This window comes from Megalopta genalis, chromosome 1 (genome assembly GCF_051020955.1).
Source record: "Megalopta genalis isolate 19385.01 chromosome 1, iyMegGena1_principal, whole genome shotgun sequence".
Classification (NCBI taxonomy): Eukaryota; Metazoa; Arthropoda; class Insecta; order Hymenoptera; family Halictidae; genus Megalopta; species Megalopta genalis.
In genome coordinates this window covers 1155586-1179861 of record NC_135013.1, presented here as the reverse complement: position 1 = coordinate 1179861, position 24276 = coordinate 1155586, and the positions used below count along the sequence as shown (strand labels likewise).

The following is a 24276-nucleotide window of genomic DNA, read 5'->3' as shown; positions in this document are numbered from 1 at the left end:
TTATTGCATTATTTTTATATTACAGAAGACCACGATTGTCAGTAATGGAGGCTTTCAGACTGGTGATGTAAACCCTTCTCTCATTTTAATTGAACTATGTTCCTTATATATCAATCCTGTTGAAATCTCCAATGTAACATACAAAAATATTATAAAAGATAAAATTAAATGTAATTTTCAAATTGTCTTTAAATTCTGTTTCTAGAAATTACAGCTATGTTCACACGTACATTACAATTATCTTCAGAGTTACACAGAGCTACGTTCACAGTGTGATTCCAGTTTTGTTGTTGCACTGTTCTGTTATGTACAAAGTTATGTTATTAGTGAAGTAGACATTTTTTTCCTTTTTTTTTAAAGAAACTTTGCAACTTATGATCCAATGTAAGGAAAAAGTAAATAGATAATTAATACAACTCTACCTCGCATACTTGATTTCAATATTTACGTTTGTTTACACATCTTTGAGGTTATACACTCCCGGTACTTACAAACTGTTTTGTTAAACTTTATAGTCATTGTATTTTAATAAGTTCAATTGTTCAATGACTTATTATGATTAAATTTATAATTATCAAAAGACAATAATAATGGAGCAGCTACAAACTGCACTGACAGCGATTAAAGTACTGCGATCTAGTGTTGGTCAAGTGTTTGATGCTCTTGGAAATGGTATACGAGCTGATCATGGTGAAGAAAATAAAGAAAATAAATATTTAATTGAACTGCAAGAACTTTTAACAACTGTCAGTGTCAATTTAAGGTATAGGTTCTGGTTTTATAGAGAGATATGTTTGTCAAGATATACTGTATTAAATCTTTTTTTTCTATTTAGAGATGTGGAACAAAGTGTAAGTAGTTTGAATCCACCACCTGGACCATTTAATTTAGGAAGTACCGCATATTTAAGTCAAGAAACTACGCAAGAAAGACAAGCATTGTATAGCACTCTTGTTAATAGTCACAAGTGGACTGATAAGGTCCATGAATATAGTAATATTGCTCAAAGGGTCCTAAGTCAAAATTCTTTGAAGAGGTCTTACATTAACTCTAGTAGAGCAAAGAGAGGCAGAGTTCAAACAAGTAATCATAATGTTCCTCAACAGTAAGTTAAATTGATTTCTCAATGAAAAATTTGAAATGTTTTAATAACAATTTGTAATAATATGTCTTACATCTCTTTTAGGCAAGTGGATTCGATGATAGCCACATTTGATAGACTTTTTAATGACATGACGGTATCTGTGTCCAGACCGTTTGCGTCAAATGCAGTATTGCATGTTACTCTGGGACATGTTTTAAAAGGTGTAATAGCATTTAAAGGTTTAATGATTGAATGGGTAGTGGTGAAAGGTTACGGGGAAACAATGGATTTGTGGACAGAATCAAGGCATAAAGTTTTTAGGAAAGTAACAGAAAATGCTCATGCTGCAATGTTACACTTTTATTCACCAGCACTACCTGAATTAGCTGTTCGATCGTTCGTGGTAACCAGTCAAAAACTATTATTACTTATAAGAGTTCATTAATTTAAGTAAATAATAATAATTTCCAATTTTTATTTTAGACATGGTTTCATAGTCTAAATAATTTATTCAGCGATCCTTGCAAACGTTGTGGTTTGCACTTACATAGTGCTTTACCCCCAACTTGGAGAGATTTTCGAACTTTAGAACCCTATCATCAAGAATGTAAACCATAATTATTTATGTCAGAGATTCGTATATTTAATTGTATATTTATTACATAATGTAATTTTGATGAATAAAAAAGATGAAAAATGAATAACAGTGCAATTAAAAACGCATACGTTTTACTTTGTAAATATTTTTATTTATAGATTTAAAAGATGTCATGTATGATCTTTCCACTTAAATTTATCTGTTCACCTTAAATACATTAATCATAAGTAATTAAAATATTATAAACAATTGCTATGTATATATACAATTGCAAATAAAACCATGGTACAATATTACAAATTCACATATTTTTTTATTAATCAAAACTCAAAATTATATTGTACGTATCAGAAATTAGTCAAATGTTTCTCTAGATAATTTAATATCATTCTTTTAAAAAAATAAACTAATTAGAAATATTTGGATTTAAATATCTTCTTGAATAGAAAAACTATAAATTGTCACAAACATATTTGTCAGTCAAAGATTGCTCGAACTTATTTCATGAATTACTTCGAAATTATTACAACAGCAAAATGCAGTTAAGTTGGAAATAATTAGGTGTGATGTATTTTATGATTAAAGCAAGTACCACCAAAAGAAATATGGGGAGGATAATTAGAAGTTAGCATCTTTTACCAGAGAAACACTTATTTTCTTGCTAAGATTTACGTATAATATACAAATGAGCAGGCATAAACTTTTCTTGTTTTGGAATATAATAGCCCTGCAATCAATGATTTTCTTTCTTTTCTTTTTTTAATCTGTACCCTACATCTGTATACCATTCTTAAATATTATTACATGCTATTTAGTTTCACGTAACTCTAAATAATATTATGTGTAAATATAATTACGATATAAGTACTTTTCACATAACTGTACACATTCACATTTGGAATATCGGCGCTCCTCAAAAGAGCGCAAGTCGTTTGAGTGGCAGTGAACTTATTTTACAAATTGTTATTGTAATCACTTTGCTGGACTGTTCCGAATTCTTGTTCATTTATTCATCTTTCTTTTCTTTGTTTTACTTTAAGGCTCTATAAACGTTGCAATATTCGGTGAATTTTCATATCATATCATTGACTCCAACTATGTATGCAATCATTACTGATTTTCTTTATCAAAGTTGTGGTGAGTGTGCTGAATAGGTACTCCGATAAGAGTTACCGTTATATATGTATATATTAATATATGCATAATGTTACAGTTTTAGAAACGAGTTCACTAAATATATCGTTACGTGTGTGACTGAATTATAGTGAAATGAAATCTGTCCTTATCGTTTCCTTCGGTATAGAGAAAGTGTTTGATGAAAGCACTTTGAACACCTTACGTTAGGTTGTTTTAGAACTTTGTGAAACAAGGAGAAAACATTTCCCATTGTCTCGCTGATTTTGTATGCATACCTGACGTAACTGAACTTCGGTAGAATATTTTATCTAACAACGCTAATTGTAATTTTAATCCTGGCGAAGGTAGAAAAATCGTTTATAGCTTATTTTCGTCTAGGTGTGTAGATCGTGTTGTTTGCTCGGAGATTTTCAATGAAGGTGTATCACAGCATGCCTTTTCTCAACAGGATAATAGGTTAATTGTAGGTACAGTCAGAAAAGAATTTTCGACTGGAACACGCAACGAATTGCAAATTCGTGTGTCCGACCTGGAGCCGATTTCCATCGGCTCGTTACATCGTAACTGAAATAATATAGAAACGTGGAAAGTAAACGATGTAAGTACTTACATGTATTTTAAAATACCTTCGACCCAGCGCGATCCTAGGTCTGAATTTGAATTCAACTAATTGATTTCATAGATCGAATTCATGGTTAGTAATACGAGTCGGATCGATCGCAACTGCGACCATGTGTTGTTTACGTGTGCACGCGTGTAGGTGTAGATGTTGTTGTTGTTATGTCAAGAGTTTAATTGATTTAAAAAATGGATATGCTACCAGTACTCGGTCCGCGTTTATTGTACAGCCATTACGAGTGAGAGAGGCGCGTATGTTTGTCCGCGTTCAACATACGTGTATGATATTAGCGAAATTTGCGATTTTCTTTATCGTTAGTCTGCTTATATCGTGCTACTATAGACTAGTAGCTATGTAATGCATTCATATACCTAGTCTAAGTATCAGTAATTGATTAGACTAGAATTCTGATAATACCTATAATGCAAGGAAATCTACATTAGCATAAGTTTCAGTTCCATAGCGTTTATTGCCTTTCTCACTGATTCTGTATGATTTGGACAGCTTATAATTAAAGTGTTCCTTTCATTCGTTTTCGTTAATTTAGCACACATGTGGTTTTAGCACACATATGCCGCTTAGTCATTTACTTTTTTCGTTCTATTCTACATAATTAGTATGGTGATTACGCTGCCATGCTTCGCTTAACGAACCGACTTGAAAGTGTTTAATTTTATTCGATACAAGCTAACATGAAAGTGTTTCAACCGACAGCATTGGCAGGGTTCGCTACACGACGGACAAGTACGTTGTTTCCCAAAGAAAAACGAAAACTTTCCAAGCCGTCTAAGAATTTGCAATGTCCGCTTCTCAACGATTGAAACGCGTTAAATATATTATTATATATTTCGTTCTCTCTTCCGATCGGATAACACGTGCAAGCAAAATAAAGGCAACGCAAAACTTGACTCGAATAACAACTCTAATCTTCGCCTAATTAGAAATCAGAATTTCATGTTCTGTATTATAAAATTTGTTTCGTGGTGTCGGTAATTCACATATTATTTCGAAGAACGGACGTTCGAACGTTGTTCGTTCTCCAGTTCGAAGATGTCGCTTCGGACAGCGTCCAACAGTGTCGGTGTTTCCAGTCGATGGCCGCCTCGTTTCGAGCGAGGCGAGGCGATCGGTAGAAACTAGAAACCATTTCAGCGTCGAAACAGATTAAATATTCGCATTGACGACACGGAATCGGATGTACTATGTCGAATAGTATAGGATTATCATACAATTGCTTATGCAACGACGCGGTAAGTACGATAGAAGTATACAGTATATACATATATATACATACATATAAGGGGAAGCTTTTGTCCCGAAGAGCTTGCGTTAACATCAAATCATGTGCATTCTCGTGTAAAATGTCAACGACGAAATGTAGTAAGAAAAGGCATGCCTCCGAATGTGCAGGGGGTGCTGTCGAATCTGGTTGTTCAATCGAGAACGACTGTATCAATAGTAGAACTAACCTTTAAAATTTATCGAACGTAAATCATCAACTTTTAGTTGTTGTAGACTTTTTCTTTTATCCAAATGTTCGTTAGAATTTCAAAGTCGTCGTCGGACGTTCGTACAAAATTTGGAAAATGGAATCTGTTGCGGTACGACGTTTCGAGACTAGCGACAGACAGTTCGTTCGCGCATGCGCGGCATTTGAATTTCGTAGCAACAGTTTGTGTGCTCCCGCCGGTTTGTGTTTATACTGCTGCGTCCGTGCGTACCGTTGCAACTTCGAACAATCGATTTTCAAACGTTGTTATTAAAAGAGGCACCATATTAAAAACGACGTTAAATAGCGCGATTAACGTCACTAAAACGGGTTCACGTTGTCGAAAAGCTAGTCCGAGCGAGATTTGGTCGATCTCTCGATTTTTATGGTCGACCGTGATCTTAGCCGACAGATTCATTCCGAATTCGATTTATTAATCAACGAATCGATGGTAAATACACGATTCAAAGGAGCCACCGTCGATTTCAACGAGCTTGGAACATCAGAAACATCGAGGAACGTATTCGTGAACACGGAATTAAAAATTTCAATTAGCGATTTAAAAATTCTTTTAATTTCAGCATAATATAATAGCTTTCCTGTTTCGTTTACTAGGTCTGAATTAAATCTGAGTTAGCCCCGAGTTTAGCTCTCGAACGGGGAAAAAGAAAATAAAAAAAAAGAATTCCTTTCAGGTTAAAACTAGGATCGAATATACCTGGCCTGATCGAATCTCTTCAACTTCCTAATTGCGAGCATCTCGCGGTCCTCGGAATCGTTGGCGGCTTCCTCAAATATATTCACCGAATCAATAAGATAATCATTTAGTGCAATCAGTTGTAAAGACGACAGTGATACAAAATGTCATGTAACCGCAATAAATCCTATGAAATTAATGATATAAAAGTGAAGTATTATAGTAGATGTACACCTTTCCGTATATATCTCTTTGGGGTTTAGTTACACGAATTCATCGCATCTAGCAATTTGTATCTTCTAAATATCTTCGATGTCGCACGAAGTTCCAATTTCTCTGTTACGGTGATCATGGTCTGAACGTTCTCGCAAATAGCCTAGGCACAATCACTTTCGCAAACGTTTCGTTCGATTCTGTGTCGCGGGCTTACGGCGCCCCTGTGGCCTAGTTCCGTCCCCAGTTTTACACACTAGTATCAACATCACCGCGGACCGTTTCCTACATAAATAGATATATAGTGTATTCTCCCGTCGTCGTCCGTTCAAAGTATGTATATATGTACATACTCTGAATCATGCTCGGTCATCGGTGCGACGCACAGAACATTCGGACTCGTGCGTGCGTGCGCGCGCGCGGAACGATACGGTACTTAGGGTATCGAAAATAACATCGCGTGCAAGCGTATTTCGTTGGCAACCGTGTCGTGCGTCGAGTCGCGCGAAACGTTCTCTCGTGTTCGAGGTTATCAACATTGTTCAGCCACGATCAACAGGTGACTCCGTCCGTCAGCTTCCTCGTTCGCTTGGTTCAGTTTCAGGGCACGATCGGCCGACACGCGTTCCCGGTTACAGCATCGAGATCGTCCGTTGCCGTTTCAGCCGATGATGGCGGACGAGGCTCGGATCGAGGCTCGACGGAAACCGTCGCGCAGGAGAGCCGCGCAGGCCTTCCCTCCCTCCACGGTGATCCCGCCGCACTGTTTACTTCTCGTGATGAAGCTGTCGATGGCGAACAGCAGCGGCAGTAGAATCGACGCGTTCGTGATCACTAGATTACCGATATTAAGAGGAGCTGTTCCCCATTGTCAGACACCGCTGTTCGGAAAGCGTGGCGGGGGAAGCGGGGGCGGTGGTCTCTCCGGTTGAGCGGGTGCGCCGGAAGATCGCTCTGATCCAGCTGCAAACACAACTGTTCGTCCGGATTAATCAGATGTACAATTTCCATTGCACTCGCGGGTTTCGTTAACACTACGATTCACATTCATCTACCAGATCGTTTCAATTTAAATAGACGACATACAGCAAGCCTCTACGGTTTCTTGTAGAAAGAAATTGGTTACGGACAGTATTCGGATGTTGCTTTACTAGCGTATATGCTCCTCGAGGTATCGATACGGTTCGGACGTTTTAATTACTCTCCTTTAATCAGTCGGTAGTAATCGTAGGTCGTATGAAAATCAAGATGAAATGATCGTTGTACTGAAATTAAAATATAAAAGCATTACATTCGTTTTTCTCCTCGGAACATCGATAAAATAGTTTTCGTTTTATCTTTTTATTTTCATTTTCATTTTATTTTATTTTATTCTCTTTTTTTTTTGGTTCGGCTTCCTTATCTCTTTTTCTTAAAAAATAAGCATTTCAAACGTTTATTAATCTATGTGCAGAATAAAGTTTATACCGATCGTGTGCGTGTTAAAAAAATGTTTACTGTATCGTTCTAAGCGAAAACCTTCCTGCTGACTGTTCGTTATCTGACTTTACTTTGCGGTGTGCCTCGATTTTAACGTCGTGGACGCCTGAGTTTAGAAAATTCGAGAACGAAATATCTTCTCGTTGCTACTTTGCTAGAAGCAAATGCAATGAACTATAATTTGCCTCCGTTATCCTGAAAAAACATAATAGAAATGTAATTGATTATATTAAGGAATTCAGCGGAAAGTGATCTTATTTGTCCGTGATTAGTGTTTCCTGCGCAATCTGATATCATTGAGTTGCAACGAATTTGAATAAACAAATACCTGAAAATATGAAAATAATAATAATAACAATGGCAATAACGATAATAATGGTAATGATGATAATAATAGTAACAATAATAATAATAATAATAATAATAATAATAATAATAATAATAATAATAATAATAATAATAATAATAATAATGATAATATTCTTCGACTTTATGATTATTTACATACAGGCGAGGTGCTTACAAACATTAACAGTGAGCTCGGTAGAGACAGACGAAACGTTCCTGTTGAATATTGTCGTGTCCAGAAAGAAAACAATATCATAGTATACAATAACGATGTTGTTCAGAAGGCATTGAGAAACGGAAGCGTGTGTACACGTCATTTATTCGAGATGAGAATCGATGCGCTGATGATATGTAATCAGTGGGAAATATTGTTGTCCCTCATCGCTTCTTCTATTGTTCAATATCGTAAGGAGTAAGCTTTGTACGGGTATGAAAATTTCGAAATAAAAAATGCAAGAAATCGATTATCACTATTCGGATCTTCTTTTTAATCTAAACAAAAATAAGATACATTCATGCGCAACATGCCCATTATACCATTCATGCTCCAACTGTGGTAGTATTGAAGTCGGTTTTACAGTATTCGTATAAAAAATAATAACAGTAATAATAATAATAATAATAAAAATAATAATAAGAAGAAGAACGATAACAATAATAATAAGAATGTGATAGAATTTTTGTTTTGAAATTTTTGTCGAACATGATACTCGTATGACACCTCAGCTTTTTTGTTTCTTTTTTTCGTTCAATACGATTTTTTTTTCTCTCCACTCGCAAACCGATCTGCAGAGACCAGATATTCTTTTACGTTAGTGCGAAATCCATGATGGCCTACCTCCACTTACACTACTACAAAGGCCAGTGTTGATAGCACATAATATTATATTCTTAGAACAAAAGTGAAACCAATACGTCTACCAATTTCGTTTATAAAAATACTTAGAATCGACTAGTTAGAGATGTGTGTATATATATATATATATATATATATATATAATATAATATAATATATATGTATATAGATATTTATATTTATATATGTATGTATATCGTATAACAGGATGACAGATTGTCATACTGTACACAGACGATAGAAGTGAGATCACTATTGTATATTATATCATAGAATAGAGCTTATAATACTGAGAAGTTCCTTACATCGTAGTTTGAAAAGATTACAATAACATTGTTGCAGAACCGTTTTTATCTCCGCGACGGTACGTCGTCTTATGCTTCTTATTTATTTACAATTGCTACATCATTATTTCCACGCGCGCGCGCGCGTGTGTGTGCGCGCCGCGTCAATCGTCAGAGATATAAGCTCTAGACGGAAACAAAAATGCTTCAACTCTGTCCAACCTTTATTCGACCGTGTGGTGTGAGTGTTTTGCTGAAGCACTGTGAGCAGCGCAGTCGAGATCGACTACACGAGGCGAAGCATGCGCGGCGAGTCCCGCGCAGCGATGGTGGGGCGTCCACCGAGCGAACGTTACGATTCCGAACTACGATCGGACGCGGAGGCCCTGCGTCGCGTCGTGACGTCATCGCAGCTCAGAATTGTAACTTTCGCCCGGTAAGACGTCTCATGCCGCTGCGCGGAACTCCCTGCGCATTCGTCGCCTCGCGTAGTCCATTTTCTTGACCGCGCCGACTGTGAGTTCGTGGAAAGCCAGAATAAAGCTATGACCGATGCATGAGATGCAAACATTTACCGAACGTGAGAACAAATCCGAGACTGGTCTATACGTTTTCTTTTTCTCTCGTTATCGGACATCACATAAGATAAAACAAACGACAACAAGTTCGATCGAAAAACTTTATCGGTGAATTAACATCGTCGTCGGATCGACGAATAAAAAGAGCGATCGCTACGAAAAATCCTTACCGTTAGAGCAAACCTAAAACGGCAACGACTATAATAGAAACAAACGATTGTGAGTAACGTACATTCACAGACGGACTATCAAATGTAAACGTAAAATCTGAAACTTCTAAACGTCTTAATTACAGCGTGTGTGTACAGTTTTGTTGCGCGGGCCGATAGTGTTGTCGTGGTCGGGTCAAGTGGCACCTTGGCATTCACGCAACGCGATTTCTATGCTCGTTTGCACTCTCCTATGATTTTCTATTGTCAAGTACGAAAGTCTATGTATATATGTATAACAGATAGGTAGTATGACAATTGTTCTCTGCTAGGACCACTTGGTTATGTCTTGTAGTAGCGAAGCAGCAATGTAATATTTGTATATTTGTTCACGGAATCAGCGGTTTGATTCCTCTGCACTTTCGAATCATACTGAAAGCAGAAAAATAATAGTCGCAAATAAATGAGAAAAAGTATGTATCACAATGAGACTACAAATAAACAAAATTTACGAACATACATAGATGACATTATGACATGCACAATGATCGGTAGATGAGAGAAGCGACCCACCGACAAACAATTCTCTTGTCCGCGAGTCCTCGATTCTACGAAAACAGAGCTCACCGCACACCACCTTGGCCCAAAGATAATACTTTCGTTCATCTCTCCCCGAAAGCGGCGCAGTCGAGAAAGTCGACCACGCTCTACCGAGCGCGCATTGCGATTCCGAACCGCGATCGGACGGAGGCTCCGCGTCGCGTCGCCGTCGTAGTTCGGAATTGCAACGTTCACCCGGTAGACGACTCGACGGCGCTGCGCGGGACTCGCTGCGCATGCGTCGCCTCGCGTGGTCCGTTTTCTCGACTGCGCTGCCGAAAAGTCTAACACCGAGTCGACAATTTTTCTCAACCGGTGCTCCATTTTGTTTCTCGTTCGCAAGATGGCGGCGCTGCTTCGTCTTGCGAACATTCGTTTCACTTTCAGAACTTGACGCGGCTCTTTCTCGTCGATAAAACATTTTCTTTCCGAACAAGAGACGTTTCTTAGGGACCATTTAGTCGATGATTCGAGCGAATCGAACGGAAAACGATGAAACGCGAAGCGTTCAGAGGAAGGCATTACCGTTCGGTCTTACCAAGATGGCGCAATTCTTTAGGTATTTTAGATTCTCTTAGCTATTCTAGACGTTTCAATGACATAGCACTCGCGACGAAGGTGTCCAGCTATATTACAGTTTAAAAAAAAACCGTTCTAATGCAAGCTGAAAGAATTGTTTGCGACATAGAGACGGATATGACAATGGTAGTAGATGACTGTGGGCGATTTTTGGTGAGGTTTTTAAGCCTTACATGAATCAGGATGTGGCTTCTCCTCGGCCACCATCAGGGCTGCACTCTCTGCCGGCGGTATGTGTCCCTCTAATGCATTCACACAGTTTAGCATGCTCCTGCAAAACATCACGCGACTTGTCCAAGTTTCCGCTTCTTCATACATGTCTATTGAATCTCTCCTTCTCTTTTATTTACATTCCCAGAATCTTCGTCGAGGGCATCGACCCAACACATGCACCGACGTCGTCGTACCATGAGAAAATCAGTATCGCGGCATATCAACACAACTGGTCAATGTAAGTTACATATCCGGCTTTTTTTATCTTATCCTAATTGACCTGGATTTGAATTTGAAAATTCAAAAAAGGTGTTTGTGAATTGAACCCGTTACAATTGTGTTAAATTAACGATAAGTTATCTTTGTTCTACGATACATTATAACGCCCTTTATTATTTATATTTATCTTTATTCTTTTTGTCTTTTTTTTCGTTTTACTTTTCTTTTACCGTTTGTAAAGCAACCATTAGTCGAACTTTAATTTTGCCCATTTACTTGTTTCGTTTGAAATTATTGTATTTCGGTTTCCTTTTTGTTTGTTTTAACATATTTTTTTACGTTGTCGTTGCGACGATTGTTATTGTTGTTATTGTTGTCGTTTTTTTTTTGTTATTTCGTTCGTTCACATAATCGCAGTCTTTTCGTTTCGTTGGATTCTCAATAGATCTCGCACGATCCTGTGTTTTCCGGCTGCCGGGTGATTTACGCGAGGATCGTTTTCGAGAAATGATAATTCATTTCACAGTTTCTAGCCTTGGTGTAGGAATTAACAGTGGTTCACTGGCCTGTGTAGTAGACTTGAGACACATCTGCTTATCGTCCAACGTTACTAAAAAACATCGAGCATCGAACGTTCCCTGTTCTCCCATCGAGCGATCGCATGATTGCTAAACGAGACTCTCGAACGAAAGCCGATCGAGACACTACGGCGCGAGAAGGAGATGCGGACCGACCGAGATGCGTTACTCCCACCACAAAATCCGGAAATGGATTGGATTCCTTACGTTATTCGAAGTAACTTTTTCCTTAGCGAAAATGCAAACCGCGGCTTCGTTTACGAGTTATTAATGAAAAACGCCAACCAATAAGAAGCGAGCTCTGCTGACGCGAGGCGGCCGAGCCAACGAGCGCGCGAAGCCCAGCTCCGCTCATTGGCTCGGCCGTCTCGCCGCCAGCAGATCTCGCCTCTCATTGGTCACTGATTTTCGTTGATAACTCGTAAACGAAGCCACGGTTTGCATTTTCGCTAAGGAGAAAGTTGCTTCAAATGATCTCAGGAACCCTCCATTTCCGAATTACGAGACATTTTTGAGACACCCTGTATATGCGCACAAGTCTGGTATTATTCTCACGCGAACTCCCCGCTTCTAATGGATATCTAAAACGTCGACAACAGATCAAAATGAGCTTGGCAAGCTTGAAATCCGTGGTGACTTCTCTCGCCGATTATTTGACTTTCGAATTTGACTTTCGGTACGATAAATTCTCCCTAATTTATTCTCAGCTTGTGAACAAAAATGGACTATTTTGGAAGAGGAGGTACGATTATTCGAGGTCTCGCGGCTTGATTTTGTAGCTTGCCGGCTCTGAAATGGCAGTGATTTTTGGTGGGAAAGGAAAAGAAGCCGTTTCGTCCGGGATCCGCTAGAGGACTCGTCAGTAAATGAAATTGAGGCGGATCGGTTACTTGCAGAAAAGGAGGATCCATCTGCTGGCGAGTCAGTAGTTATTGACTTTGTTAACAACTATAAAAACGAGCCGCGAGATTCGAACAATCCTCCTCTTCCCAAATTGTCCATTTTTGTTCGCAAGCTGAGCATCGGTTAGGGAGAATCCGCTGTGCTGCCCGTCCACGAGAAGGCGGCACGTTCGCTTCACATTCCCCCACTTGCCAGTCGCCCCACCACCGCCGCGGCTGGTAGGAGGGGGAACGTAAACGCAGAGACGCCATCGTCTCGCGCGGGAACTGTACCGCTACGGTAGAGCGTCTCTGTATCGAGTGCGTCGCACGCATGCGCGTGCGCGCAATGGAAACTGGAGCACCTGGCGGCTTATCTCGGAAGCGAAACTTCAAGATCGCAGAAGCGAGAACGAGGTCGGTCGGTCTCTCCTTCCGACAGCGCGATCGGGACTTTCATTGATAAATTCGATGCGGCAGAACGGAAAGTCGCGGTGCGCGATCGTGTCTGCGGTAACGGCACCTGATAGCTGACACGTTCTCCTGCAAGGTGAGTCGAGAGTCGGATCGACGGGTCGACGAATAAAGCGAATCAAGAGAAAATAGGAAACGAAAACACGGGACGCCGAACGGAATCTCGCGTGCAAGGTGGTTCGCTTGAATTCGGTGGAGGTGAACTGAAACCGTTTAATCAAATAAACAAACAGATTTATTGTACAAGATGTAATATATATATCACGTATATACAGGTATATATGTATATATATTAGATCTGTATGCGGATACGTAATGTATATGTATATTATATGTATATGGAAGTTTATCGGTGATGCCGAAATATTCGTCGGTTAATATGTATAGTAACACTAGTTAACGAGTGTTCTAAAAAGTCGTAAACGCGTAATCAGTGATTACAATTATCCTCGGAACGGTATCTCCGCTACGTGTAATGCTATATCGTTGCCGATAACAATTACATATTTTTTGTGTTTTTTCTTTTCGATTAGATTGACTGGATACGAGAACTCTAGAGTTTACAGTTTTCTTATTACGTTTCTCTCTCTCTCTCTTTCTCTCTCTCTCCCTCTCTCTCTCTTTCCCCCTCTCTCTCTCTTTCTCGCGTTTCTTTCTGCAGCGAATGATATTCGACACTAGGATTGATTAGAATCGTTCAGAAGTTATTCTAGTTATATATATATTTTTTTATGGTTTGTCAGTAGCGTGGGTATGGTTGGCAGTGGTGGCGTCAGATAGGACGGTCTCCTTGCTAGAGTTAGTGGCGAGCTCCTCTTCCCTGCAATATAATAATGTTACATGCCCATCGAGCCTCGAATCGTCGTCGATCGATAGTTTGTTTTAATTTTTTCTTTTTTTTTTCGTTTGTCTTTGTTTGCTTTTTTTTGTTTTTTTTTTTGCTTTTGATTTCAAAGAGAGAAAAATCCTAGATTTGCGTTATGTCGTACGGAACAATGTAAGCTATATTTACTTCTAAGGAAAAAAACGTGTGTATACATGTACAACCTACGTCGAGAATAACATAAAGGTCGGTTTGCAACAAATTCTCAGCTACTGTATAATGTCTCTTTGGAATACGGAAGAACACTCGCACGGAATTATTATTACGGTGGACACAAACCAGCTCTAGTTAGGCTGTCGTCTAACGATAAACACATTGCTGATTACGTGTACAAGGATGAATGAGATTGACAAAGAAAAATCGTTTACGTATTATTATTATTATTCGGCAAACGGATTTCCGGCGTTTCGAATCACCTAACGATGTTACAGCGAATCAAATTCTGGCCGTACGATTCTCCGTTGTTCTCTTTTTAATACAGCGATGCCTCGATCGTAGATCAGTCCGTGGATCTTTGCAGAAAATGGAAGCTTGTTCGGTCGATTCTGAGAAATAGAAATTAAGTAGAAATTCATTTCTGCTTTTTAAATTCAGATTAAGAAACAGTGTTTGCGCGGGCGATAAGTCGTTTGGAAATATTTACACGTTTATGAAACGTCTATATATGTTAGACGATAGGAAATACGGTAATTTCTCCCGGAAATGACAAATTTCGGGTTGCTCTGAATTTCCCTGCGCTAGTCCTACGCCTATGTAATTTAGGCGTATGTAATTGCTACGTCGATGCTAATGGTCGACGAAGTTCCCGGAAGACAACACGAAATGGTCCGACCGTCGAAACGTGGCAATACGGTATGTAATGGCCACTGAATTGCCTTCGAATCGTTGCATGTGCTTTCCGAATTGCCTCGAATCGTGTCACGTGGTCCCTAAATTGCTTTCGAATCGTGTCACGTGGCCTCCGAATTGCCTCCGAATCGTGGCAAAAAATTAGAAACAAAAAGGTTACGTTATCGTTTTTATTCTAGCATTGCTATGTATTCATATTAACACTTTACCGGCCGTTAAATGACGTCAACAGCCGCTGGTACGACATGCGTATCATGCGCAGAGTATTCAGGAAAAATCGCTGCGCAAGGAGTGGGGGCAGGCGACGCACGCGCGAGAATCCCGCGCAGTCGCGCGGCGCGTCTACAGGGTGGCACCTATCGTAACGTATCGTATCGTACCCGCAGCTCCACGTCGCCATCGTAGTTCAGAATTACAATGCTCACCCGGTAGACGCGCCGCGCCGCTGCGCGGGACTCCCTCCGCACGCGTCGCCGCCCCACTCCTCGCGTAGCAATTTTTCCTGAATACACCGATCGCGCGCCGTTCGGCGCCAGTATCGGTGGTACAAAACTACTAGTTATTTCCGATTTGACTGTGAACGAATGCGAAATCACAATTTCCCTTGATAATACAACAATAAACCTGAAATTTTAATATTTGCGAAGTTTATTTGACAATTGATCGCCGATTTGCAAACTGTCATTTGATTATAATTTTGTTTATTTGTAAAATAGCAGTTTAATCCAGGATAAAACGTCGGCTCCCCGTGAAAGTTGCTCGTAAAACCGCGCGGTCTGTAAAGGGTTAAGGTACACCGGCATGCTGACCGCTGCCTTTTTTCGCCGACTGCCTCGAGTTTCTGTAAAAACGAGCCGCGAGGCTTGAAGAATCGCAACTCGGTATACTCGGATCTGCCGGTTTCAAATCCGACCTCCGAACATTTTCGGGAGACGCATTACTGTAAATCGATCGATTCTCGATACTAAATACAAGCTCATGTGATCTTCTATTTTTGGAGATTTAACCCCGATCCAGGAAAAAAGTCCAACGGATGAACCAGTTAACGAGACATTGCTGTATTTCTTTTCTGTACGTTACTTGCGGTTTTTCTTTTTCTAAAGGTGTTTATCCAGGTATCACGGTGTGTATACCTGATGGAGTGTAACTCGTGATACGACCAAAAACAATACGACTTCTCGCGTAAGAATAACGCAACGAACAGAATGTAATTCTTCGCGTCGGACGTTTTGTTATAAAAGAAACCATGATGTAATATACAATTGTTAAGTTGCCAATCTCCGTTAGTACCAATAGAATTTGTGCAATCGTGAACAGAATGAAACGTGTTAAGACTTGCTTCGCGGTCGCAGTAGAAACAGTCTGACATAGCCAGACGCGACAGGTACAGTAATGTCTCCCTTACTGACGCTCTCAGATTGTCCACTAAAATGGACAATTTAGGAAGAGGAAATACGATTATTCGAGCCTCGCAGCCCGTTTTTATAATTGTGGACAATTTATAACTATAAAAATAAACCGCAAGGCTCGAACAATCGTATCTCCTCTTCCCAAATTGTCCATTTTTCTGCGCAATCTGGGCGTCAATTAAAGAGACATTACTGTATATTTCACTTGTATTGGAACAGAACGAAATAGGAAGATTTTAATGAATTCTTTTAGAATGCGATCTTTCAGAATACATTTTTTAAAAATAAATTTCTTTAGAATACATTTGTTGAATATAAATCTCTTCGAAATATATTTTGAAAATAAATTTCTTTAGAACACATTTTTTGAAAATAAATCTCTTCAAAATACATTTTTTGGAAATAAATCTCTTCAAAATACATTTTTCGAAAATAAATTTCTTTAGAATACATATTTTGAAAATAAATCTCTTCAAAATAAATTTCTTTATAATAATACATTTTTTGGAAATAAATCTTTTCGAAATACATTTTCAAAAAACAAAACAAAAATACACTTTCCAAAAATGAATTTCTTTGAAAATACATCTTCCTCAAAACCCATTTCCGTAAGACACACTATCAAAAAATACGTATCGTTCATTCTACGTCTGTCTAGAACCCAAAAAACGAATCGGTTGTTCGTCTTATCACGTTTTACACCAGCGGTTAGAGTAGCGATGAAAGAATATGGCGGTCGACGAGCGAACGTGAATGAAAACAAGTGTGAACCACAATGTAATTGTTAAATCGCATACCGCAGACTGCCTAAGCGATTGAAAAATAGAAACGTGTGTGAAATGTAAACGACGAGACAAATATGCGTTTCGACGATAGAGCAGATCACAAAAAAAGAGTCGTTTCGAACACATACACAGTCTTGAGTAAACGGTCCGAGTAACTCTGATTCGTTATCATAAACGTTATCATTCGTAACAGGGCAACATGATTAAAAAACAGCTAATTTTCAACGCTAATTCTATGTTCGTTCAACGATCAGCGTTTAACTCGAACAAATCGAACGGAAAAGCTCCACCAAAATCATAAAGTACATAAGTAACGAACAAGAGGGGGGTGGGGGTGGGGGGAAATTCATTCGTGTAAAAGCTTACGATATAACACGTTCGATCGAATGTTTCGGCAAAACCTTGTTTCAGCAGAATCGACAACAAATTGAACGGAAACGGAACGGAACCGAATGAAACGAAAGCGAAAGGAACGATAAAACGGAACGTAAAAATCAGGAAAAAATTGAACGAATCGCTTAGAAACGATTAGAAAGAAATGCGTGGCTTTGCATGAGTTTATCAAGAGCCGCGCCCCGATCGACCGTCGAGATCGCGGCCAGCGGACAACAGAGAGAGATTCGAGAAACGGGTGCACGTTCCGTCGACGGATTTCCTCCGAGCAAATTTTCGTTTGGTCTCGTCCCCCCCCTCCGCCGCGAGAAATTCTCTTTCGGGGGTGATCGCTATCAAAGTTAAATGCGAACAACAGATGGAAACAGTTTCTATGCGAAGCGGCGGTTGGCTGCGCTGCCTGCGTTTGCCTATCGAACAAAGAGTAATCTAATCCGGTCTGTATACAACTGAGAAACAGGTTTCGTACGGCAAACAGTAATTGAAGCACTAACATGCAAGTCGCACGCATAGTACAGCGCCATAAACTCGTGCCAACTATATTCGACATGAAAGTAAATCCAAGACTTGAGTTTCATCTTTTGAACACTGATTAATGTCGGGGTTTAGGAAAACTGTTTTCGACTATAAACGAAAAAGAAAAGGAGCATGCTGCGAGATACAAGGCTCCGGGTACGGGAGAGCTCGAACAAGTATAGAGTGTCGGGGCTGTTATGTGTATGCGAACCTTCCGGTTGGTTAGCGACGGGTCGCGGCGCTCGTACCGGCGCCTAGCATCGGTATCGATCAACATAATAGCCCTGAGGAAACTATTATAGAAACTGTGAAATGTATCGCCGCAAACGAAGGAAAACCAAAAGGAAACATTATCACGATCTCTCGTTAACGAGCGGTCGTTTCATGCAAACTACAGGGTGCCCCGAAAGTCGCGAGCGAGGTCAACGGGTTCCTCGGGTCGTTTCGAGTAACTTTTTCGTTTGCGAAAATGTTCTAAGAGGCTTCGTTTACGAGTTATCAGCGAGTAAACGTTGACCAATAATGAGAGGCGAGCGCGGCTGGCGCCCCGCCCTCGCGACCATTGCCGCCGCGTCGGGCGGCCGGCACGACGCGGAGCGTCGACCGCGCTCGCTCTCCGATTGGTCGGTGTCTTTCGCTAATAACTCGTAAACGAAGCCTCGTAGAACATTTTCGCTAAGGAAAAAGTTGCTCCAGATGACCTCAGGAATCCCTGATTTCGTGATTACGCGCGACTTTTGGGACACTCTGTATAGAGGATCGTCGTCCTCGCTCTTTTTCTCTCTCATTCTCTCTCTCTCGCTCTTTCTTTTCCTTGCTCTCATCAGCTCTTTCTCTCTGCACGATTAGGTCAGCCTGACTGATATATAGCGCATGGAGACGGCGACTCGCAAATGAGCAACTGACAGGTAAGTAAAGATGTTTCAACATGCCAGGCGCGTCAGACCGAGAAGTTGTAATGGTAGTCAGATAAATAGGCAGGGACCAGGATTATTTTTTACACGTTTACACAGAGCACGGATCCGCCGCGTCGCCGCGGCCAATTCGTTGCGACTCGCGATCGCGCGCCAACGATTATTCTCGCGGCGGCGATCGCGAAACGATGCGAGAAAATAACGAAAAAGAAAAAGAGAAAAGAATATACAGGGTGTCCCAAAAATGTCTCGCAACCCGGAAATGTCGGGTTCCTCGGATCATTTGAAGCAGCTTCTTCCTTTACAAAAATTTTCTCCGAGGCACCGTTAACGAGTTATTAACGAAAAAACAGTGACCAATAAGAATCGAGTACGGCTGGCGCGAGACGGCCCAGCCAATCAGCGCACGAAGCCCAGTTCCGCTCATTGGCTCGGTCGCCTCGCGCCAGCCGAACTCGCCTCTCATTGGTCACTGTTTTTCGTTAATAACTCGTTAACGGTGCCTCGGAGAAAATTTTTGTAAAGGAAAAAGTTGCTTCAAATGACTTGAGGAACCCGCCACTTTCGGATTGGGAGACATTTTTGGGACACCCTGTAGAGAACCGGCGCGGCGGATCGAGACGCGGCCCGGGCAACTATTTGCAACTGGCTAAAAAATAATCCTTCGTTTAAAGGCGACTAGTGGTGTCTTTGGTAAATAATCGATTCTCATGCAGCAAAGATAGATAGTCTTGTAAGTTGATATAAGTATCGTAACAAAGCCACCACAGTAAAGAAACAGAGGGTACGTATTGTTAAGACTCACCCATAAAGTCTGCTGTCCCGCAAGCTGCTCCTGCTCCAAATAACACAGAAAGCACAATTACGATATGTAACCAGACAGATGAACATAGATTCGTCAATTTTGTTTGTCCGTTCGTTCGTTCGTTTGTTCGTTGATTCGTTTGTTAGCGATTTTGTTGGTTTGTTGGCTGGTTGGTTTGTTAGTTAACCCTTAGGGGACCAAAACTATTTATTTGCAGTTTACACACTGCCAAGTCCGGACTGTTTTTCAGACGAAGAGAAATTTTTTACTGAAAATTTTTCTATCAAATTTAGAGAAGAGACATTCATTTTTTAAAAATAAAACTTCGTTGATATATTTTCATCGAAACAATCGTGCCCATTCGTCCAATGTTTTCTGCCAGATTTTACGGTTTTATTGATTTCTGCCGCGTGTATGGCGGCATTGGACCGTTAAGGGTTAGTTTTTGCGTTAGTTAGCATTGTTCCGTTAGCCGGTGGTCTGTTCGCGTGTGTCCGTTGCGTTGGTCTCGTGTCCAGTAATGAAATACGTAATACGGAAGTTCAACTAAAAAGGATTTACCAGAACCATTGGATAACAATTTATTGAAATAATACATGTACAATACGCTAAACAAATAAATATAATAGTATCCAGTTGGCCTTGAGGAATTGTACGTAACAATAAGGACTATGAAGCGTTCAAAGCGTTCAGCACGTTTTACAAATGAATATATGTATACGTGTGTATATATAGATATATATGTGTATATAGATACATATATATACACATGCATATACACATACAGGGAGTCTCGAAAATGTCTCACAATCCGGAAATGGCAGGTTGCTCGGATCATTTGAAACAACTTCTTTCGTTACAAAAATTTTCTCCGAGGCACCGTTAACGAGTTATGAACGAAAAAACAGTGACCAATAAGAATCGAGTACGGCCGATGCGAGGCGGCCCAGCCAACCAGCGCACAAAGCCTAGTTCCGCTCATTGGCTCGGTCGCCTCGCACCAGCCGAGCTCGTCTCTCATTGGTCACTGTTTTTCATTGATAATTCGTTAACGGAGCCTCGGAGAAAATTTTTGTAAAGGAAAAAGTTGCTTCAAATGATCCGAGGAACCCGCCATTTCCGAATTGCGAGACATTCTTGGGACACCCTGTATATACATATATAGGTAGAGTTAAGCGGAAATGTAAAATAAATCATAAAGCGAAGGTAAAACAAGCGATCGTAGATTGCTTCGAGCTATCGTGTTTCACGAGCACAGGCCGCGGAGAGCGTGTCCGTAATGTATACCACGGAGAAATTTTTGTCGGCCCGTAAAACGCGAGATTTATCGGTCAGAATTTTCATATATTTCTCGTCGATCATGTTCCGGCTATTCGTTTTCTTCGAGGGGATATTTCCCCGCGGCGGCGAAACGTTCGCCTGAATCTCCCGCGTTCATAGATCACGATGGAAAAATGCCGTGTTCGCTGTGTTTTGCTCGTCGCGAATCTACGGGAACGGTGTTCTACCTTCTGCGTTCGTTACAAGAAAGACTTTGCTCGGTGTAACGGTAGAAGCCGAGGAGGGATGGTCGGCGAATACTACGACGGTATTTATGAACAATTAAACTGTCACTATACACAACCATGCGACAATCAGCGTGAACGATTTCACGGGAAACGTATACATGTGTGATCCGAAATGTTTGCAGCGTCTCGCCGCTCTTAACGGTTGCATCGCGTCGCGTTGCGTTCGTTCACGGGGCCGAAGACGCGGCGTCTTCGTTCCGCGAGCCTCGAGAAAAGTCGGTCGTCGCCGTGTTTCCGAACGAAATTCTTCTGACGTCACTGCCTCGAACCGTGCGACACGCGCGAACCGAGACATTCGCCGATCTCTCGGCCGATTGTTTCCGCGCGTACAATGCAAGTCGATCGATAAAACGATATCTGTTCCTTCTTTTCGAGTCGTTCCCATCACCGGAATCTTACCGATATGCTCGGCCACCAAAGCAGCGTAGCAATTAATAAACGGGTCGCCTACTAATGAACACTGAAATTTTCGTCATCCACTGCGAACAAAAGGCTACTCGAGACTGTCGACTGACACACGGTTAACCAATCAACGCGTTAATCGGTTGGCTGTGTTCGACGAGTATACTCGTCGTCGCTTGATTCTCGCGACGCGTATGGCGCGCCCTCTGACAAGATGGCGCCGCAGCTAACCGGTTAAAATCGACGACCAATAAGCGGGGGTTTCTCGAGAAGCGTCCCGAAAGCGACAGCCGTTTCGTTCGTACCTCCAATCAATTATTTGGATCAACACTGTGCGACGATTTCGTCTGAAATTGTTGTTTAACCCTTTGGAGTCTATCGGGATATATAACATGTAACCACATAACCTCTCAGTTCGACGGCGAAGTCATGTCAACGCTAACAAAATCAACATTTCTTGTTATTAGCATCTACGTGTACGTAAAACTTGACTTCAGATGTAACGCAAATTAACGAAAAATTAACTCCAAAGTGTTAACAGGAAATCGTCGAGCTTCTCTCTTGGATGCAGCACGATCATCGAGAAGCTTATTAATATTGAATTCTCCCTAATTTTACTACAGCTTGTAAACAAAAGTGGACAATTTGGGAAGAGAAGATACGATTATTCGAGGCAAGCGACGGGAACACGGAGCAAGATGGACGACGAAACGGCTCGTCGAAACTCGCGCATGCGCGCGAACCGTGTCTGCTTTCCCAAGGGCGCCGGTCTCGCCGAACGAAGCACGGACAAATTCGAGCGTTCATTAGTGGATGATCCTCTCTACGGTTAAAAGTCTGCGGGTCTATTTCCCTCGCACTAAGGACTAAGGAAAAGAGAAAGGTCGCTTAAAAAGGGCGGCGGAGAAGAGAAACCGGAACAGACACCGCGGGACCTTCTGCGACTTCTCTGAACAGCGGAAATCGAGCGTACTTCATCACACAGCGAGATTTTGCATTTATAGGTAACGGCGCGCGGCGCTGTCCTGCTCGAAGAAGTGAAGAAACCGTCGGCGCGTTTTCGCGAACGTTCTAAATTCGAGTGGGAAACGCAGTCTGCGATCGCGCCTCGTCTACGACGATACATAGAAGGGTACGGGTGTCAAAGATTGTGCTACGGTATGCTCGATATAATATAAAAGTCACAGAAACGGTTGCGCGATTTGTTGCTCGCGACGCGACACAGATGGCGCGCACGTATTTTAATTACCATGCAGTATTGTAAGCGTGATTCGATATGCTTCAGCGTTCGGAGAGCGTGGATCACCGCAACATCTCTTCGACGCGTTTCCATCTAATACTTTAAAATTGCACGCAATTAGCGACTAACCTGCGTACGGCAAATTCGCGGATCTAGCGTTCGAACGGTAGCCTAAACGAGCGTGAAATGCGACGGCTCCTAACCTGTTCGTTCGCACGAATCAACTGTCAGAGATAGTTTCGTTTCGTTTCATTTCGTTTCCTGTCTGCGATTCGAATTTGGATTCCGGAAACCGCAGGCGGCACGCATTCGATGCGATTGTTCGTATAATATGTATACACGGTTGTGTGGACGGATAAGATAATAATAGTGTGTCACGCATCGAATGCACAGGAAACATTACATTCTCTTCTTCCTCTCTTTCTTTTTTTTCTTTCTTTTTTCCCTTTCAGTTGATTCTCTCGCGTCGATTCTCCGGATCGTTGACCGCGAAAGCGGTTATATTTTTATTTTTTTATATGTTCTTTTTCTATCTTTTCTTTTTCTTTTTTACAAAACGATAAGATACAAAGTCTTTTGCTTATAATAATCCCGGCGTACTAACGGCAATTAACAGAGGAGAACAATCAGAGAGAACTAAAACGACCAAGCTTGTCTGCGGCTAAGAGAGTTTTTTTTTTCACATAACATTACGGTACGTACAGCAAAGATTCGACCGAGGTCGGCGGAAACGGAAAGAAAAGGATTCGGCAAACTGAAGATTATCTATCTAATGACTTGCTATACGTATTGGGGATGGTATTAAGTGGCTTGTTTATTGCGTACCTGTCGTTACCGTGCCTGAACAACGCTAGAATTTCTTCGAATGTTTTATTCTTGGTCTCGGGAACCTTCTTGTACGTGAAGATCCAGAAGATGGCTAGGAATGCACTGAATGGTAGGAACGTGTAGTTTTCAAGGCTAGTCTGTAACAGAGAGCCGCGTCGAAACGAATCGATGAAATCAGTTCGTTCGTTAGTACAATTAATGTTGGTGTTTAACACGTTAAGCGCGGAGCTGATTTTCCTGGGTTCTCCGTTCAGGGCGGGAGGCCGGCATTATTTTTTAACCCTTTACTCTACGTCTCTCAGACGTGATAATCATTTCTGGTTCGATTTTTTGACCACGTCTCTCAGACGTGATAATCATTTTTGGCTCGATTTTTTTACCACATCTCTCAGACGTGATAATCATGTTTGGCACGATTTTTTGACCACGTCTCTCAGACGTGATAATGATTTCTGGCCCAATTGTCTGACCACGTCTCTCAGACGTGGTTATGGGGCAAAGGGTTAACCTTGATATCGCCGGCCTTGTACACTGATGAGGTCCAAACGATAGGTTCGCTGTCAGTCCCGCGCTTAACGTGTTAATATTTATAAAAAATCTTTTTTTTAT

The 24276-nt window shown here is 41.0% G+C and overlaps 2 protein-coding genes and 3 long non-coding RNA genes across 28 annotated transcripts in view; 4 read left to right on the top strand and 1 right to left on the bottom strand.

The window, feature by feature from the left end:
• Nucleotides 1–31: 31 nt before the first annotated feature.
• MED27 (mediator complex subunit 27) lies at nt 32–1788 on the top strand. Its single transcript, XM_033477029.2, has 4 exons — nt 32–763; nt 836–1105; nt 1187–1487; nt 1568–1788. The coding sequence occupies exons 1-4, from the start codon at nt 591–593 to the stop codon at nt 1700–1702; spliced, it is 879 nt and encodes a 292-aa protein (XP_033332920.1). The 5' UTR covers nt 32–590; the 3' UTR covers nt 1703–1788.
• Nucleotides 1789–4473: 2685 nt separating this feature from the next.
• LOC143258766 (uncharacterized) lies at nt 4474–5833 on the top strand. Its single transcript, XR_013032600.1, has 2 exons — nt 4474–4688; nt 5623–5833. It is a non-coding gene; the product is annotated as an uncharacterized LOC143258766 (long non-coding RNA).
• Nucleotides 5479–24276, bottom strand: part of Glut1 (Glucose transporter 1) — a 93279-nt gene continuing 74481 nt past the window's right edge. For 7 of the 23 annotated variants that reach the window (XM_033476772.2, XM_033476918.2, XM_033476934.2 and 4 more), the window contains 4 exons: nt 23665–23804; nt 19630–19659; nt 10884–10981; nt 5479–6812 (listed from right to left, as the gene is read on the bottom strand). In XM_033476772.2, coding sequence (XP_033332663.1) covers nt 6709–6812; nt 10884–10981; nt 19630–19659; nt 23665–23804 — 372 coding nt within the window. In that variant the 3' untranslated portion in view covers nt 5479–6708. Of the gene's footprint in view, nt 6813–7018; nt 7512–8124; nt 9964–10883; nt 10982–11033; nt 11204–13287; nt 13896–14318; nt 14504–19629; nt 19660–21596; nt 23805–24276 lie in introns of those variants that run through there. The other 16 variants (XR_013032567.1, XR_004491136.2, XM_033476840.2 and 13 more) reach the window with 16 other exon arrangements.
• Nucleotides 7511–8137, top strand: LOC143258770 (uncharacterized). Its single transcript, XR_013032603.1, has 2 exons — nt 7511–7694; nt 7827–8137. It is a non-coding gene; the product is annotated as an uncharacterized LOC143258770 (long non-coding RNA).
• Nucleotides 11031–24276, top strand: part of LOC117224263 (uncharacterized) — a 45006-nt gene continuing 31760 nt past the window's right edge. Inside the window, exons 1-2 of one of the 2 annotated variants that reach the window (XR_013032597.1) lie at nt 11069–11161; nt 18760–18818. This is a non-coding gene — a long non-coding RNA (uncharacterized LOC117224263). Of the gene's footprint in view, nt 11162–18759; nt 18819–24276 lie in introns of both variants that reach the window. The other variant, XR_013032598.1, reaches the window with a different exon arrangement.